Source organism: Camellia sinensis, chromosome 5 (assembly GCF_055761805.1).
Source record: "Camellia sinensis isolate YWXY chromosome 5, ASM5576180v1, whole genome shotgun sequence".
Taxonomy (NCBI): Eukaryota; Viridiplantae; Streptophyta; class Magnoliopsida; order Ericales; family Theaceae; genus Camellia; species Camellia sinensis.
Genome location: NC_138965.1, coordinates 197,001,014 through 197,020,537, shown reverse-complemented (window position 1 = coordinate 197,020,537; position 19,524 = coordinate 197,001,014). Strand labels below are relative to the sequence as shown.

At 35.4% G+C, this 19,524-nt stretch overlaps 2 protein-coding genes across 2 annotated transcripts; one reads left to right on the top strand and one right to left on the bottom strand.

Moving 5' to 3' along the window:
• Nucleotides 1-3,338: 3,338 nt before the first annotated feature.
• On the top strand, nt 3,339-5,120 carry LOC114306284 (putative acetyltransferase At3g50280). The gene has a single exon (XM_028251498.2). It carries the CDS (start codon nt 3,655-3,657, stop codon nt 4,993-4,995), a length of 1,341 nt encoding a protein of 446 aa, XP_028107299.2. The 5' UTR covers nt 3,339-3,654; the 3' UTR covers nt 4,996-5,120.
• A 12,323-nt stretch (nt 5,121-17,443) lies between these two features.
• Nucleotides 17,444-18,683, bottom strand: LOC114259818 (pre-mRNA cleavage factor Im 25 kDa subunit 2-like). The gene is made up of 4 exons (XM_028199840.2): nt 18,605-18,683; nt 18,283-18,376; nt 18,132-18,205; nt 17,444-17,585 (listed from the first exon to the last, which is right to left on the bottom strand). The coding sequence occupies exons 1-4, from the start codon at nt 18,626-18,628 to the stop codon at nt 17,469-17,471; spliced, it is 309 nt and encodes a 102-aa protein (XP_028055641.2). The 5' UTR covers nt 18,629-18,683; the 3' UTR covers nt 17,444-17,468.
• Between the last annotated feature and the right edge of the window lie 841 nt (nt 18,684-19,524).

The following is a 19,524-nucleotide window of genomic DNA, read 5'->3' as shown; positions in this document are numbered from 1 at the left end:
CAAGCAAAGAGGACAGAAATGGCACAAGAAAAAGAGAGCCATCCCTACTGCAACAACTCAAACTCCCTCTTATATTATGGTAGTATAAATATTAGGGTTTATTATGGAATGTCTAAATGTGAATTTTTTTTTTTTTTTTGCACATTATGAGTAAATTACCATTAAGAATATTTTTTCTTTATTATGAATTAATTTCATATGTCTTTAATTTGTGATCTCAACCAAGACCATTAACAGGTTATGTTTGCCATTAAAAAAAAAACGAAAGGTTAATGAAGAGTTGCTAGTAACAATTTCAAAAGTCAATGAGCAATGCAAAAATAAGGAATTTTATATTTTTCAATGATCATTACAATTCAAAATACAAGACATTTTATTACAATACAAACACGAATATGAAATGGCATTAGTCATATTCTCCAATATTCATTTTATTGCCATTGCAATACAAAATACAAGAGTGTGTTGAATCAACATGTTTAGGATATTAATATTACATTCAATTCCTTCAATATTCAAACTCAATGGATTGTTCTCCACTTCATGAGTGTTGGTAGCTATAAGCCTCTAGCTATCTTGCTCGTCTTTGAGTTTCATGTTTAATATGTTTGACTCTTACGAGATTACACCATGCTTAAAATTTGTATATTTTTTTCTCACATCAATATAATAAAGTCTTCCTTTATTTGGCGTCTCGGACTCTACCACCCAAATTTAGGGCAGTGCAAAATACCGTCAAATCCGCTAAAACCGCACCATTTTAACCGCTAACTACTGTTTAAACTTTAAAATTTATAATTTGCCAACCGAACCCCTCCACTCCGATATAGTTAATACATATATATTTTTTAACTTCTAATAAAATATCAATATAAAAATGAGTATGATGGAGATTTAAGATATTAAATTTATTACAAATTAGTGGTTATATATATGAAACATATTATATAAAATTACTTTATGTTATATATCTAAAAAACATTATACAAATTAATATTATATATTATGTAAATGTGTGATAATTAGTTAGAATATTCTTCAATTCGTCAATCTGCTAAAAATCGCCCAAACAGCAATTTGTCAATCCTCTAACTCGTCATTCAGCTTGTAATTTTACTCTTAAACTGCTCGAACCGTACCGCGCATACTCCTAACTGCAATTACACCGCAATTACATTTTTTGCTTTTAAATCTCGTCGTGATGGTCTCACCCCTATCTCCACCAGTACCACTAGATGCTGACGCTAAACATTTGGAAAAAAAAAATTTCTAGCAGAAAATTCAACATCAAATTCAACCATTATTATCTCATAACAATTATGAACATTATGAGGTTATGCTCCATATGAATCAATCTTCCAGTACTTTTCAACTTTTATAAATTTATGAGAATCAATTTTTAGTATTTATCAACTTTTATAAATTCATACATTCATAAATTTCACAAATTCAAACAAACATCGATTGTAACTGACTATAAATTTGATCAATTTTTTTCTTCTTTTGTTTGGCCTTTCTTCAATAATGCATGTGAATCAAATTGATTGAAATTGTGAATTACATCTACACTCCAAATAAATATTGATTTTTTCATTAACTTAACCTTCAAGCAAACACTCAAAAATTCAACAAAGTAATTTTTTCATTTACTTAGCCTTTAAACAAACACCCAAAAATTCAACAAAATTTATTTTCATTAATTTAGCCTTCAAACAAATGTCCAAAAAAACAGTTGAAAGAGAACTACATCTACAACTAATAATCCATGATTAATTTGTCACAAAAGCTCCAAATTAACAAAAGCCCCAAATTTTTTAAATTCTGGGGTTTGATAAAAAGACATTCCGAATATGCAAAAAGAAATTAAAAATAAAGTATATGAAACAAATAAGACTTATATTTTCATACCTTTTTTTTTTAATTTTTTCTATCAGCAAAACAAACTTTATTGATGAACCACAAATGAATTACAAAGTGATACACCAAAAAAGAAAAGGCAAGTGCTCAAGTATCACAACACACAATGACAATCCCAACTAAGTTAGCGCTCATATAAGCGCCTAATCATTTGCTAGCACAAAACCAAGTTTGGTAAGGCACCAACCAAACCACCAAGATAACAGCAAACACCACTCGAAATTAATCCAACACCAACAACTCAGCAACAAAACCATAGCACAGCAGCAACCATTAGTGAAAAAAAAGTCACTTAACAGAGCAACTTCTACTAAATCTTCATACTGCTATAACAAAGCCCCTATATTTTCATTGTGATCAAAGATGGTGTTCTTGGAAGAACTCACAGCAAAAATCGTGATAAAAAAAAACACAGATTATGAAAGTGGAGGTGTATAAATCGCCGACCGCCAGAAACGTGAGACAAAGAGAAGTTTTTTTTGGATATTGTCGTTGCCAGAAATGTGAGATCCCTTTGAAATTGTGTTACAGTGTTTGGGTTGTATTTTGAGATAAATTTTCAAAAAAAAAAAATTGGGAAGAGAGTTTAAAAATTTTCTTAATTTGTTTGGATGTATATTTTGAAAATAATTTTGGAGTTTGTGAGTTTGGGATAATATGATATTTTGTTGTAATTGAGTAGATGTGTATGAGAGAAAAAGTGATTGATAATGAGAGAGAAGCGAGAAAAAGTAATTGATTAATGTGTAAAAGAAAGAAAGTGATTTTAAAAGAAAAAATAATTCAAAAAAATTGAACCAAATAAAATTTTAAAAATTTTTCTCAAAAATTGTATCTTGAGATACAAACCAAACAAGCCCATAGAATCACAAAACTTTCTCTCTCTAGGTAAAATATTCTTTTCTTTTTTTCTTCTTTTTTTTTTTTAATAATATATTGGGAAATCCACCAAAATGAGTTGGTCACTACCAACTCATTCATGAAGCCTTTAGCCTTATCGATTTTATTATATGTGTAATTCAAAAAATTTCATCATCCCTGACGTTTACAAAAATATAAAATCACAAAACTTAAAATCACAGAACTTTCTCTCTCTAGGTAAAATATATTCTTTCTTTTTTTTCTTCTTCTTCTTTTTTTAATAATATATTAGGAGATCCACCAAGATGAGTTGGTCACTACGGGGTCTTTTGGCAAGTTGTCAAAAAAATCAACTTTTTGGCTTTTCAGCTTTTTTAGTAAAAAAAGTCAGTTTTTTTATCTAAAAAAACCCAGTTTTTTTTCAAAAAAACCACTAAAAAAGTTAAAAAGTTAAAAAGTCAAAAAATTAATTTTTTACCAATTTCTCAAAACACCATTGCCTTTCTTCTTCTTCTTCTTTTTTAACAATATACTGGGAGGTTCACCAAAATGAGTTGGTCACTGTCAAACTCATTCATGAAGAAGACTTTCCGGACAAATTAATCCTGATGCCTAACATTGTTGATTTTATTACATGTATAATTCCAGATTTTTCATCATTCTTCACGTTACTCATGCTTTACCTACCCCCACACAGCCGCCAACCTTAGACGACTTTAATGGGGCCAGTACCAAATAATATTCAGTTTTTTTTTTTTAAACAGATAGGCACAAATAATATTTGTTATTTGGGACCATGTATAAATCTTGAGTGAATGGTCCATAACGAGATAGACCATTTCAACCCTCTTCAACACTTCACACACTTCCCTAACAATGAATCCTCCAAATGTCCAGTACATCTCAGAGTGCTTCATCAAACCCAAGTCTTCAGCAGACAAAGAGGAGACAAAGCAGCCAATAATCCACTTGGCTCCATGGGACCTAACCATGCTCTCAATCCATTACATCCAAAAGGGCCTTCTCTTTGTCAAGCCCTCTTCAATGAATGATCAAGAAAACACAGTCCAAGCTCTCTTGGAGAGGCTCAAGGAATCTCTCTCTCGCACTCTGGTCCCTTTCTACCCACTTGCCGGTCGGCTAGCCACATCCAAACAAGAAAACCCACCTCATTACTATGTCTACATTGACAACCACAACAGTCCCGGCGCCAAATTCATCCACGCCACGGTGAATTTGACCGTCTCTGACATTCTTTCGCCAGTAGACGTCCCTCAAGTGGTGCAATCATTCTTTGACCATGACAGGGCCATCAACCATGATGGGCATACCATGTCGTTGCTATCAATTCAGGTGACAGAGTTGGTTGATGGCATCTTCATAGGATGTTCCATTAACCATGTGGTGGTTGATGGAACATCGTATTGGCATTTCTTCAATACTTGGTCAGACATTTTCATGACAAACAATTCTTCCATTTCTCGACCCCCTATTCTCAACCGATACAGCCCTGTTCTCAACCTTCCTTTCACCCACCACGATCAATTCATCAGCAGGCACGAAGCACCGCCATTAAGAGAGAGAATTTTCCACTTCTCCTCAGAATCCGTAAAGAAACTAAAAGCGAAAGCCAATGCAGAGCAGCAAACCAACACAATATCCTTCTTGCAATCCGTGAGCGCGCTAATCTGGAGGTGCATCACGAGGGCGCGCAGCCTGCCCTACGATCAGGAAACCAGTTGTAGAATGGCAGTCAATAACCGAACACGAATAGAACCGCCGTTGCCAGAGGAGTATTTTGGGAATTCCATTCAAATAGTGAGTGGCATTGCTAAGGCTGGCGAGCTGCTCAAGCAAGGGCTTGGGTGGGCAGCGTGGCGGCTGAGGGAAGTGGTGGCGAACCACAACGATAAGGCCGTGAGGGAGTCAATGGAGGCGTGGATGAAGACTCCATTTATAATACATATGGGTCAATTCTCCGACCCTTGCAGCATCATGGTGGGGAGTTCGCCGAGGTTTGAAATGTTTGGGAATGAATTCGGGATGGGGAAAGCGGTGGCCATTAGGAGTGGGTATGCGAATAAGTTTGACGGGCTAGTGATGGCGTTCCCGGGATATGAAGGCGGAGGGAGCATGGATTTGGAGGTGTGCCTCTTGCCGGAGTCGATGAATGACCTTGAATCCGATGGGGAGTTCATGGGTGCCGTCTGTATATGAGTATCTGATCAAAATACATTACTGAGATAATGCAAACTTAGTTGTGTATATTTCATATTATAAAACTAATGTTTCATTTCCCTTGATGGATTAAATAAATAATAATAGTTTCACGTACATGCAAACTAATGTTTCATTATAGAATTTTTGTTTAACCTTACACCCCCCCTCCTTTTTTCTTTTTTTTTAAATAAAGTAACTAGAAAAAACCAATCAAAAAATGAATTAGAAATTTTAAAAATATATATATATATAATAAAAAAAAATATAGAGCAAATGAACTAATCTACATTTTCAAAGAATTTATGCTTGTACATTGCGGCATTTGATCAAACACGTAGCAGACATGAAGAGAAGTTAAAGAAATCTAAGAAAATATAACCCATAGAGAGTAAAGATACAATCATACAACAAAGCAATCATAAGAAAGGAAATCAAACAGAATATTCAAAACGTGTTGGGACTATGGACACCAGAAATCAATCACACACAAAAACACGAGATTTACGTGATTTGGCAATTAGCTACATCACGGGAGAGATATCCATTATAGAATTATTCCGAAGGGAGATTACGGTACTCACACCTCACAACTCTCCTATAACACTCTCACTCACAGATTATACCCTCTATCACTCCCATATGTGTCTTCAACCCCTTCTCACTCATCTCAATTTATAACTAAAAGAAGAGGAGTATGTGAAGTGGCATTCATAATTGACCAAGGTGGTGCCACCCTCACTATCTTCCTTTAGTGAGTTGGTGTTGCCCCCACCACCCTTCTTTAGCGCATGGTGCCATTCTTTAGCACACCCATACTACGTGAGCTGGAAGCTAAAACCGAGAGAGAAAAGATCAAAAGTATATTCATAGCCAAAACCGAATAGAGAGAGAGAGAAGGGATTAAATAAAAATAAAAAAAAAATACCTGGTGATGTTTATCAATGTCCCCAATTGAGAGAAATAGAGCAGAAAGTGCACTGAAACAGTCACTCAATCGTAGATATGAGAGAGAGCAATGAGCAACCAACAATCGTCTCTTCGACTTGGATAGCCTTCGCTGGTGCTTTTTCTAATTTTTACCTCTTGTTTGGTTTTCGAGTTTTAAAAATAATTGTTGAGTCTTTTCAATTCGTTTATTACTGAACTCTTTCTCTCTACAAAGCCAACCACGCCCCTCTCTCTCTAATCTCTTTCTATAGACGGATGACCCAAAGCTTCATTCTCTCACTTTCCCTCCTCTTTTACTCCCTCCTCCATTGTCCATTAACCCCTACCCTCTTCTCTCTATGACCACATATATTTCTCTTCACGTTAATAAATGGAGACATATATTGGCCTGTTTGGGAAGTGTACTTTTAGCTTCTTTTTTTTACGTTAAAATTTGAAAAAAAAAAAAATAGATTAAAATACTTAATAAAATAAAATATTACATTAACTTCATAATTATTTTATTTTTCCTTTCATAAATACCCTATCTAACTATAAAAAAATCTAACAATCTTTCTCAACACAAAAATTTTAGCTTATTAAAATAGCTAAAAACTAAAATAGTTTACTAAAATAACTAGTTTCCCAAACAAGGCCAATGTGTAATACAAGTTTTTTTGAGGTTAGAAATCTCGATCTAATTTTTTTATTTATTTATTATTTTTTTAACACTTAAAATACACATGTCATTTTGTGATTAGTCTAAAATCAAATTTACATAAATTAAGTTAATTTTTAAATCTTCTTAATCATTATCAATAATATATTAATATAATTTTCTTAAATTTTGTGATTTGAAAATATGCAATGATGTAATTATTATTTTCAATTTCAGTAGATATGATCTAAAATCTATATTTATAATCCAATTTTTTTTAAAATAATAAAATACAAAAATATATGTGTCATAAATTCATTGGTTATTTCTTTAGTTGTAATTATTGATATTTTTAATTATTAGACCATCTCCAACGGTGCATCAAACCCAGCATCAGATTTGAAATTTGATGAAAAAGTCATTATTTGTGTCTCCAATGGTTTCACTAAATTGATATCAAAATGAGAACGGAACAAAACAAAACAAAAGTTTCATCAAACTGAGGACAAGCTCTAGATTTCATCTTTTCACTGTGCTATACCGTTGGGGTGGGCTAACCGGTCAACCAACCGGATGTCCGACCAGTTGACCCACCGGTCGACCGGTTCCCTTTCAAATAGGTAGGTTCAAACCGGTCAAAAAGGTTCAAACAAGTTTTTAAAAAAAAAAAATTTGCCTTACCGGTCGACCCGCTGATTAAACCACCGGATGACCTTTTCCTTTTGATGCATGGTTGGAGCAAGCAATATCAGATTGAAAAAATTAGCTATTTTTTGCTCAAATTTAGTGAAAAAAGTAATGAACCATTGGAGATGCTCTTATGGTAATATATTTGTATCATAATTATCATCTTTCAAATTATTAAATGTATAATTTTTTATGATATTGATAAAAATAAATGATAATTTTAAACTATAATAATAATGGAACACTACTCCACCAAATTTAGTTTGTTTATAGTATAAACAGTAAATATGATTCCATGTAATACATATTAATAGTTTTTGCAAAAAGTAAGTACCCCCTTCGAGTTCATGTCTAGGTAAGGATGCCCCTACTGAATTTACTGAAAGGGCAACAAGAAGCAATCCATAAAAACCAAAAAATTCAAACTTTTTCTGCAAGAACAAAGGCCATGGTGACTCAGCGAGGAGGATGGATTCCGGTGGTGAAGCAAAGATGGAAGCAAGAAGCAAGGAGATCAGTGGGCAGTGCAGCTGTCTTCACGGTGTTTGTGGACAACCTGCCTGGCTCAATGGATACCAAAGGATTGTTCAACCTGTTCGGGAAGTTTGAAGTTGTAAAAGATGTATTCATTCCGCAGAAGCGTAGAAGAAACACCAATACCATATTTGAATTCGTAAGATATAGCTGTGAAGTAGCAGCAAACGTTGTTGTGCAAAAGGCTAACGGTCTATGGGTGGATGATAAAAAATTATTCGTGAAATTTGCAACTTTCGATAGAAACAGAGAACAGGGGAAGTTCTATGCTCAAAAATCAACTCAGCACTTACACCCCAGAGGGGAGGTTAGGAGAGGCTCAGATCATTTCACCAGCAAGAATACATTTGCAGATGTGGTAAGAGGTATTCAGGTAATAGACAGAGACTCCATCACAGTTAAGGCAGAGGAGTATGGCAATGGGTGGCTCCATGACAGTGTCTTAGTCCACCTTAAAGTCAGCCATGTTAACATTAGTTTGAAGTTCGAACTTAATATTAGAGGAATAAATGGATTTGAAGCCAGAAAAGGAGACGGTCGTGATGTGGTGTTATCCTTCAAATCCAAGGAGGAAATGGTAACAAAGATGAAGGCCATCAAAGACATTATCGAAGAGTGGTGTGAAGTCATCATCCAATGGAGACCAGAGGTTGCTCTGGCACAAGAGAGACTAGTTTGGATTAGTTGTTACGGCATTCCATTACATTTATGGAATAGGTCCAATCTCGCTAAGATTGGAAGCTTATGGGGTGAAGTTATTGAAGGTGCTGAATGCATGCCTCAGTCCCTTGGGTGTGGTAATATTAGGATCCTTACCAACTGCATGGAGCCTATCAACAAAGTCATCAACCTAGAGGCTAAGCATTCCTCTCATCTAGTGAGAGTATTGGAAGTTCAGGTCCTAGAAGCTAAAACATCTAATCAGTGCTGCAGTTGTTTGAATCATTTCGTTAAGATGAAGGAGCATAGCGCTAATGAGGAAGAAGAGGATCACGACTCCAACAAAGTTGGTAAGCCATTGTAGAACCTCTGAGATGAGTCAACTCAACCCGAGGAAGGTGAGTCAGCTCAAGGTGTGGACCAATTCAAAAATGAGGCCAAAAGAAGATCGGCATATGGGGATGGCAGTGTGATAGGGGCAAAATGGAAGAGTGATACGGTAGTGCCTGAGTCTTGTAGCATAGTAGGCAAGGAGCTCGAGGCAGTGGCAGGTAGTAGTGCATTTAATGCCTCAAAACTGACTGATCAAGGTAATGATGGGCAAGTCTTCGCGCCTAGTTTTATGAGAAGTTTGAATAGTTCTAGCCTAAATATACCTGGGCTGAACTTGGAAGTGGTCCTGGGTCATAATAATTTAAATCATAAGTTGTGTGGGCTGAATGAAGTCCAGAGTGGGCTGAACTTGGAAATGGCCTTGGGCCATAATCATTTAAATCATGAGTTGGGTGGGATGAATGATGTCCAGAGTGGGACTGAGCTGTGTGATGCTCATGTGAATATAGGAGTTGTTGATGCTGGGCTTGGTTTTAGACAATCTAGTATTTCTCAGTCAACAAAGGAACACACACAGCACAAAGCCGTAGCAGTTAAAAGCAAAGGTAAGGCAAAAGCAAAAGGGAAAGAGAAGATCAGCTTCCTCTGGCCGAAAAAGGGCTTATTGGGTCTGGAAAAAAGGGTGGGTTCAAAGGGTGCATCTTCTAGCAAATCAATCCCAAAGAGTTCTTTGCTTAGAGGATCTATAGCTCAAGCCTCACTGTTAGCGTCATGTGGCAGCGGAAGAGATGAGGACAGAAGAATTTTAGATGAGGCACAAGCATGCTTGCAGATGGGTAAAGTGTTGGGAGTAGAAATGAATGGTCAGGAAGCTGAAGTTCTGAAGAAGATTGTGGACCTGGAAGTTAAAGACATAGGTCGAATGGGCAGTGGGGAGGGTGCAGCAGCCTAATAGGTATACATTCTAGGAGCTCAAAGGTGTTTTTTATATTCCATGAAGATACTATCTTGGAACATTAGAGGAATAGGTCAGCAAGAAAAGAAGGGGAAGATTAGGAATATTCTGAAAGCTAGAAATGTTGATGTAGCTTTTCTTCAGGAAACCAAAAAATCTGTAGTAGTTGAAAAGGAAGTACAAGCAATGTGGGCAAGAAATAAGATGGAATTTTTGGCAGTGGATTCTGAAGGCCTTGCCGGAGACTACTATGCATTTGGGATCCAGAGGTATTTCAACTTAAGGAATGTTATGGTAATAGAAGATTTATTTTGCTCTCAGGTACTCTTTTCTGTTCTTTCAACTGTGTTCTTCTTAATATTTATGCACCTAATGAAGTGTGTATTAGGGGTAAGTTGTGGGATCACTTGATAAAGCTCAAGAGAGAGTTTCCTAACCCCTAGTGTTTGTGTGGTGACTTTAATGAAATTAAAAGCATTGGTGAAAGAAAAGGTTGCATTAGAAGAGATAAAGAAATGGGAGAGTTCATTGATTTTATCAACAAATGTGAAGTGTGGGATCTGCCTTTACTTGGCAGAAAATATTCTTGGTGTAACTCACTAACAGGTGAAAAGTGAAGTAGAATTGACAGGGTGTTAGTTAACCCTCAATGGCTGGAGGCGTTCAATTTAAAATTATGGGGTCTCCCAAGCCTCATTTCTGATCACTGTCCTTTGCTATTGATGGAAGATGATCGAGACTAGGTTTAGAGTAATTAATGCTTGGAGCCTACACCCAAGTTTTTCGGCTTTTTGTGGAGAAGGTATGGAAAGAGACTATAGTTCTAGGATGGGCTAGGTTTGTACTTCACAAGAAGCTTAAATTATTGAAGGTAGAATTAAAGAAATGGCATAAAGAGGTATTTGGGTGTGTAAATGAGCAGTTAAAGGAAACAGAGAAGGAATTGCATCGTTTGGATTTATCTGCAGAGTCTAGAGACCTGGACAATTCAGAGAAAGACAGAAGAGGGGTAGTCAGAGCTCAAGTATGGAGATTAAGCAGAATGGTCGAGTGGTTGTGGTTGCAAAAATCAAGGCTCAATTGGAATTTGAAAGGGGATAGAAATACTAGATTTTTTCATGTGGTGACCAAGAGTAGGCAGAGTAGAAATGAGATCTCTTCAATTTCTGTGGGGAATGTGTTGTATGAAGACCCTGCTCGGGTTAGGCAAGTGGCCTTTGACCACTTCAGTAATCAATTCAAAGAGGACTGGAGAAGTAGACCCAAGCTTGGTGGTCAATTTAAATCTATTCTTGACTGCCCTAGAGTTGAAAGCTTGGAAGATGCATTTTCAGAGGAAGAAATCAGGGCTGCTGTGAAAGACTGTGATGGCAATAAGGCCCCTGGGCCAAATGGCTTTAACTTGTCTTACTTCCAAAGATTTTGGAAGTTATTGAAATCTGACTTGTTGCAGTTTTTCAAGGACTTTCATAGGAATGGTAGGTTGGTCTTGGGGCTTAATAGCTCCTTTATCTCTCTAATTCCTAAGGTTGAAAATCCTGTTGGGATGGGGGACTATAGACCTATAAGCCTTGTTGGCTCGGTATATAAAGTCTTAGCAAAAGTCCTGGCAAGCAGACTAAAATGAGTGCTTCCTCACATCATCAGTGCTGCACAATCGGCTTTCATTGGTGGCAGAAACATCTTGGATGGTATTTTAATTTCCAATGAAATAGTGGATGGTTGGATGAAAACCAAAAGGAGGGGTGTGATTATCAAGCTGGATTTTGAGAAGGCCTTTGACTCTATTAATTGGTGTTACTTATCATTTATGCTCTTGAATTTTGGGTTTGGAGCAAAATGGATTAGTTGGATTAAAGAATGTATCTCCACTGCCAAACTCTCTGTGTTAGTCAATGGGTCACCAACAGAGGAGTTTTCCCCTCAAAAGGGTCTTAGGCAAGGTGACCCTCTATCTCCATTCCTGTTCAACATAGCTGCTAAGGGCCTCAATATCCTTATGTCTAGAGCTCAGCAGCATGGTCTAATTAAAGAGGTGAAGGTGGGTTCTAGTGAAGTGTTGCTAACACATCTACAATTTGCTGATGATTCTATTTTGTTTTGCGAAGCTGAGGAAATGGAGGTGTGCAATATTAAGAGGGTCTTGAGGTGTTTTGAATTGATCTCTGGGCTGAGAATAAACTATCATAAGAGTCTGGTGTGTGGGGTTAATGTCCCTGAAGAGTCTTTATCCGCATTTGCAGCAAGATTACATTGTCATATCAAGGCTCTCCCTTTGAAGTACTTGGGGCTGCCTTTGGGGGCTAACCCAAATAAGAAGTCTACTTGGAAGCATGTCCTTGATAAAGTCAAAAGCAGACTTGCAGGTTGGAAAAGGAAGCTACTATCATTCTCAAGGAGGCTCACTCTACTAAAATCTGTGTCCTCTGCGCTACCTATGTTTTACCTATCCTTATTTAAAATGCCTGTAGGGATAGCTAGAGAATTTGAGAAGCTGCAGGCTAATTTCTTTGGGGAGGGTCAGAATCAAGAAAACCAATTCACTTGGTTAAATGGGATGATTTAACAAAGAATATAAAGCAGGGGGGTCTAGGTATCAAGAGAGTTAAGTTGGTTAATGATTGTATGCTACTAAAATGGTGGTGGAGATTTGGCTCCGAGAAAGATGCCTTGTGGAGAAAAATCATCTGCAGCAAGTATAATTTGGATGAAAACAGCTGGTATCCCTCTTCCTTCCTAAGAGATTTGGCTCTCTTGTGTTTGTAAAGGTATCATATCTATACCAGAGAGGAGGAATAGTCTAATGGTGTTTTATCTCAATAATGTTCATATCAAGGTAGGGGATGGTAATAGAACCTTTTTCTAAAAGGACAAATGGTGCAGCAATTCTAGCTTGAAAGATGAATTTCCATCTCTTCACAGATTAGTTGTGGACAAGGAAGAAACCTTAAGATCAATATATAACAGGAGGGTACATTCAGGGGTTTGGAATTTTCAATTTAGAAGAAGGTTATATGAGTAGGAAGAGAGGGAAGTTTGTACGCTCAACTTGCTCCTGGCTTCTGTGCCTGATCCATGTTCTGCTCTAGAGGACAAATTAGTCTGGTTGGCTGAAGGATCTGGGTCATTTTCTGTCTCCTCTGTGTATAAAAATGAAATTGACTCCCTTAGTCCCTCTCTCATTGCTTGTAAGTTTGTTTGGAACTCTTTTGCCCCTCCTAAGGTTCAATTCTTTTGTTGGTTAGCATGGAGAAACCGAGTTAAGTCAGCTGAATTTCTTCAGAAAATTGGAGTGTTACAAGCTAATGCTTCTGCTCTGTGTGTTTTTTGTAAATCTGAGCCTGAATCATCCATTCATCTCCTGCTGCATTGCTACTTTGCATGGAAGGTTTAGGTTGCCATGTTGGATTGGTGGGAGTTACAAGGAGTTATTCCAGGTTCAATCGAAGGTATACTTCACTGGTGGGATGGGGTGTATTTGAACAGGAAAGAAAAATAGATATGGAAGGTCATTCCCTTGGTTGTCATGTGGTCTCTGTGGATGCTTAGGAATGAGTGCATCTTCAAATCTGCTTCGCCCCAGTTAGTGGACCTGTGTGAGTTGATCAAAATCAGAGTAGCACTATGGCTCAAACATAAATTCAAGGACTATCATTTCTCTGTGCAAAATTTTTTAACCAACCCAAGGCAAATAAGATTGAGTCTGGGGAGCAGATCCGTTTTGGGCAGCTGATTCTGGGTTGGAGTTGACATGAGGATGCTATTCTGTGATGGAGATGAGGTTGCTACTCTTTGCTGGGTTTGTTCTGTTTGGGGCTGCTTGCATTTTTCAGGCTGCTAATCCTGCCTCTGTGCTGATTAATACCAGTGCTGGAGGTCCAATCTGAGTTGATTATAATCAGAATTGCATTTTTTTCTTGGAGTTTCAGTACTGTGCTGATGGAGTTCATCTGTTGGTGTTCATCTGTTGGAGCTCATCTCTGGGCTGCTTGGTTGATATCTTACCAACCCTGTTGCCCTGTTTGGATTTTTGTGATCTTTGCTCCTCTTTTTATTGTTGATTGTCATTGTCTTTATGCTTGATAATTATCAATAAAATTGATTGTCATTGTCTTTATGCTTGATAATTATCAATAAAATTCCTTTTGACTGTTTCAAAAAAATGTAATACATATTAATCATGATTTATAAATGTTAATTTTTTTATTATGCAGAGTTATTTTTTTCTTTTTTCTTTTTCGTTTAAATTTTACATTTAAATTTTTTTTTAAAAATCTTACAAACATTTTTTAAAAATCTTTTAAAATCTAAGAAATATATTTGGTATAAAACCATTGACACATCAAGTTACATATCTAATTTTAAATCTTTTAAATTGAAAGTCCAAAACAAAATTTTATTCATAATTAAGCTACATGTCATTTGAAATTTGAAAACTTAATGTCATAAAAACAATAATTATAATTGTCATGTGATGCCCATTGAATGGTGTGAGATGCTATAATGAACGATAATTTTAAGCTATAATAAATGATAATATATTTGTATCATAATTATCATCTTTCAAATTGTTAAATGTATAGTTTTTTATGATATTGATAAAAATAAATGATAATTTTAAGCTATAATAATAATTGAACACTACTTCACCAAATTTAGTTTGTTTCGCAGTTCGGTTTTGAATGGTTTGCGGATCGATTTGAACCCGCCTGTATTATGCGGTTTAAAAAAAATTCAGCTCGCAACCGCCCGTAGTGCGGGTTGCGATTTGTGCAGATAGAGTTTGCGGATGTGTGGATGGTTTGCGGATTAGGCTTTTTTCAATTTTCAGATTCAATTTCAATTTCCAGATTTAATATAATATAAGATTGATTTTAATTTCAAAAGTAATTAACATATTCAATTTCCTCTCCATGAAGAAGTAGATTCAATTTCCTACAATGTTCACAGAGCAAACAAAAACGAAAACATTCAAAAACAATGTTCTCCACAACATTTCTTTTTGGTGTGTTAGCCAAAAATATCTAGGATGAGATTATTTTATTTTATTTTTTTAAAATTCTAAGTGCAAGAGCAGGTTTTTGCGGGTGCGGATTAAACTCGCAACCCGCAACCCACAATTATGTCATATTCTAAACCGCATCCACCCGCATTGTGCCTGTGAAATCGTCCATTTGTATGCGGATCGATTCTGGTTGGACAAGTTGTGTGATTCAAATAACCCTATACTCAGCCCTAATAATAGTAAATATGAATCCATGTAATACATATTAATCATGATTTATAAATGTTAATTTTTAAATTTATTATGCAGAGTAATTTTTTTCTTTTTTTTCTTTTTTCTTTAAATTTTACATTAAATTTTTTAAAAAAAAAAAGTCTTACAAACATTTTTTTTAAATCTTTTAAAATCTAAGAAATATATTTGGTATAAAACTATTGGCACATCAAGCTATATATCTAATTTTAAATCTTTTAAATTGAAAGTCCACAACAAAATTTTATTTATAATTAAGCTACATGTCATTTGAAATTTGAAAATTAAATATTTGATGTAACGTCATAAAAACAATAATTATAATTATCATGTGATGCCCATCAAATGATATGAGATGCTGAAGTACATTACACCAAAATTTGATATCAAAATATGGTCATAAAATATTACTCTTTTTAAAAATCTGCACATGAAATATAAAAACCATCATTAAGACAAATCAAATTTCATCAACTAATGTTATTCGTACTTGAATAACCTATACAATCTAAATAATTGCGCCACAAAAAATAAAAAAATAAGCCTAGAATAGAGTTTTTATCAATAGGTTATGCTTTACTTCAGTCAGCGCATAAGCTGACAATTGATGTTTTTAAGCTATTTGTCTAATATATTACGGTGATTAGTCCTCACAAATAAATAAATAAAGAAGCAAAAAAGTAAATTTGTAGGTTAACTCATTTACATGATTTTATATGTTTTATTTATTTATTTAATAGATTAATTTTAAAAGTGTCATATGAGTTAAACAATGAGAATTGTTTTAGTGGCTCTACACCAAGAAAAGTTATTTTATGGGATAAGTTGATATGCTTAAATAGTTGAAGAGGTATTGATATAATTAATTTATCATAATATGAAAATTATATATATATATATATAATAATTTTAAAATTAAGAAAATATCGGTTTTAATGGTGGAGTGTTAGAGCAAAAGAATGGCTTTGGGGTGGGTTAGACTAGCTTACACTACAGGAAAACCTGTCAAATAACACGGAGCTTTTTGCGACGGGGTACTTGCCGTCGCAAAAAGTGGTTTTTTTGCGACGCAGTGTAATTTCTGTCGCCAAAAATTTATTTTGCGACGGGGTTTATTTACAGTCGATAAAAATGGGCTTTTGCGACGGGTGTGACTTCTGTCGCTAATGAAATTAAAAGAAAAATGTAGGAACAATTGAGACGCACGGTATACCGTCGCAAAAAATATTCTTTAGCGACGGTAAAACGTTACCGTCGCAAATGGTGGATCATCTGTGACAGCAGAGGCCCATCGCAAATACTCTGGGTAAAAACGACGTCGTTTTATTTGTTAATGATGTACCATTTGCGACGGTTAAATTTTCCCGTCGCAAAAAAGTTTTTTTTCATATCTCGCTCATTTCAGTGGCCTATTCGCGGTCATATGTCCCAAAATCCCTAAAATCCCAAATCAAAATCCATTGATCCCAAAATCCCCAATCTCCGACGGCGACGACCTTCGCAGAGTGACGAGGGTGAACGGTGAACGATGGCCTTCGCCGGAGTGACGAGCAGCAGTGACGCGTGACGAGGGTGAACGACGACTGACGAGGCAAGACATTCATCTCTTATCTTCAAGTTCGCCAATTGTAGCTCATCGTGCTTTGTTGTCGCCTACATTTTTCTTGATCGGTTCGTGCACAGCCAACCACTTTTGCCGATCAATTCCTTCAATGTGCATCGGTTCTCATTACCAGTGTCTTGGTTTCTATCAAGTTCATGGATGATATGTGAGTTCTCTTCACTTTTCTTCTTCTTTTTTTTCTTCTTTTTTTTTTTTTAAGTAGTGATTGAAATTTTTTGATCTATTCTTGTGGTTATACATGAATCATTTAGTTTTTTAGTTAGCAAAGTGGATTTAGATGTTAATTGTATTGAAGTTTGTTTTTTTGTTCCTCTATCAATTAAACTTAATATTTAAAAAAAAAATTCAAATTTTAAAATGTGTAGATTTGATTCATTACGTGTGATTCACACTATGCTAAATTTAAATACTCCTACATACATTAATTGAAATTCTTATGTATATACATTTCTAAAGTTAAATTGGGCTGTCATATGAACTTGTATCCCTCTTTAATTTGACCATTCTTTTTTTCTATTTTCATTCAATTGAATTCTAGGTTTATACTTCTTTGATTTTTTATTTTTATTTTTTCAAATTTCTCTTGTGAATTGACTTTCCTTAAAAATTGAAAAAGAATACAAATTGAAGCTTAAATGTCAACACACCTGAACATTATCATAAAGCTCAAACAGGGGAACAGCCAGCAGTTTCAAATTTTTGGGTACTGCGAAGTACTCTCTTTCAGACAAGTGAACAAGGAAAAGCTTCTTACACTCCTGCATTGAAAATTCCTCTTCAGGACAGCTGATTTCAAGACAACTCAATCAGGGAAAAAACAAATTTATTCCATGTGTCACTGGGAAGTCCAAAGATCCTCTACTCCCTTAGGCTTTGTGATATGTGGAGGGCAATAGGGGTACATTATAGTTTCAAAGTTTGGCCTCCACCAGATAGCCACACACTCGCCAATCTGCAACAAAATGTGACAAAATAAGCACAATTAAACCCCCACAATAATGTGTCCCTTCATGTTCCTTGTCAACATGAAAATCAAGCAGGGCAATACAATTCTTTCTTGATGATGAAAAAAGAGCAACTAGGATATCTCTCGAATCAGGAACACAGTTTTTTTGGTGAATCAGGAATACAGTTACTTCTCCTAGATGGAGAGCAACAAAGGAAAACAAGAACAAAAAATATAAATAAAAAGCTAATCAGCTGGAACATGGTGGATGCCTATTTTCTCAAGGATTAGCTTTTTTTATCTTATAATTTCCCCAATTAAAAAGGATGATAGTCAATCAGACCAACTTGGTATTTACTGTTTCCTTCCCAGTTGTTGAAAATTTAGCTAGAAGCTAATTTCTGCCTCCTCATTTAATAAATAATAACACACAAACTTGTGTCTAATTGGGATTTGAACCCAGACATCTCTCTTTAGGGGCGGGAGATACCACTCAAACTAACAGCTAATAGCAGCATATGCTTGATTATTAAAGGTAATGGAAGAACAAACCTGCCAATTCGGTTGCAATGAAGGAGAATTAGCACCAAGTTTGCTTGACAATTTCCTTTTCAAGCCTTCAATTTCTACAAAAAGTAGAAAGCAATATCCTAACATCTGAGAGAGAGAGAGAGAGAGAGAGGGCACACTATAAATTATATACCATTTTCTCCAGGCTTCAAACGGCCACCAGGAAGCTTGCAAAAGGTGTTTCCAATTTGCAAAAGAAGAATGTGAGGATGGTTATGCTCTTGCACCTGCACAAACCAAGCATTGAGAGCAAAATCAAGGAACTTATAAGTACACTAAACTCTAAACCCTAACTTATAACTGACAAGGATGCTTGGTGGTATTGGTGATAACTGATAATTGATTGGCTCGGTTTACATTTGAAACTAACAAATATCTAAATCACATCGTAAAATGCAAGAGTTGTCTTCTTAAATCAGGGTTCATTATAATTTCTCCAAAATAAGCATACATACATTTAACGTGCGTAACATATCCATAATATGTAGTTGAAGACAAATCAACTCAAAAAAAGTTCATCAGTCCATGCCATATGGTTATAATAATTGGATTTTGTTATTTGAAATGCTTAGTTTACATGGTTGTAGATGTGTGTGGGCTTATATGTGTGCATTCCTGATTTTTCCTCCTCTTCGTCTTGTTCTTCTTTGTAGGTTATTGCAGGTATTTGTGTATTGGTATGGCTTGTAAATATTGGTCATTTTCGTGATCCTGCTCATGGTGGTTTCTTACAGGGGGCAATCCACTACTTTAAGGTAATGATTTATGGATGAGGTTCCTTCTTTTCTATTGCATACATGTTTATATACATATATATTGAACAATGCTAGAAACAACCCTTAAGGTAAAAAGTGTGTAAAAAGTGTATTGAAATGTGTATAACTGTTTTGGGACATGTGTGGATCTATTTTGTGCCTAGTTTGGAGGTAATTTTAATTCTCTCACACTTTTTTGCTCGATACTTCTGCCTCTAGTTACATAGTTGAATCCCAAAAATTGTTCTGGGCTGCTTTTGCTTTTTGATGTCATGAAATCATGTCCTTTGTTTGTGTTTGTTGCAAAAATCTTTTTATTTCAGTTGGTGCAGTACATTAACCAATGACAAGTGCAATCTCTCCTTACAACCAGGAACTTTTTTTTGTGTTTGGATCTTAGATTTGTAAAAAGATTAACGAGGGAGTGTGTTTGGCTATGTTTTCGATTTCTGTTTTAATTTTTTTGAAAACACAGCTTCTATTTCATTTTGATTTCCTTTTTTTACATTCACAATTTTTTTGAATTAAACATGTTTGATAAAAAGCCATAATGAAAAGAAAAGAAAAAAAATAAAAAATAGCTCTATTGTACATTTAATTTATTAATGCAAGTAAATTTT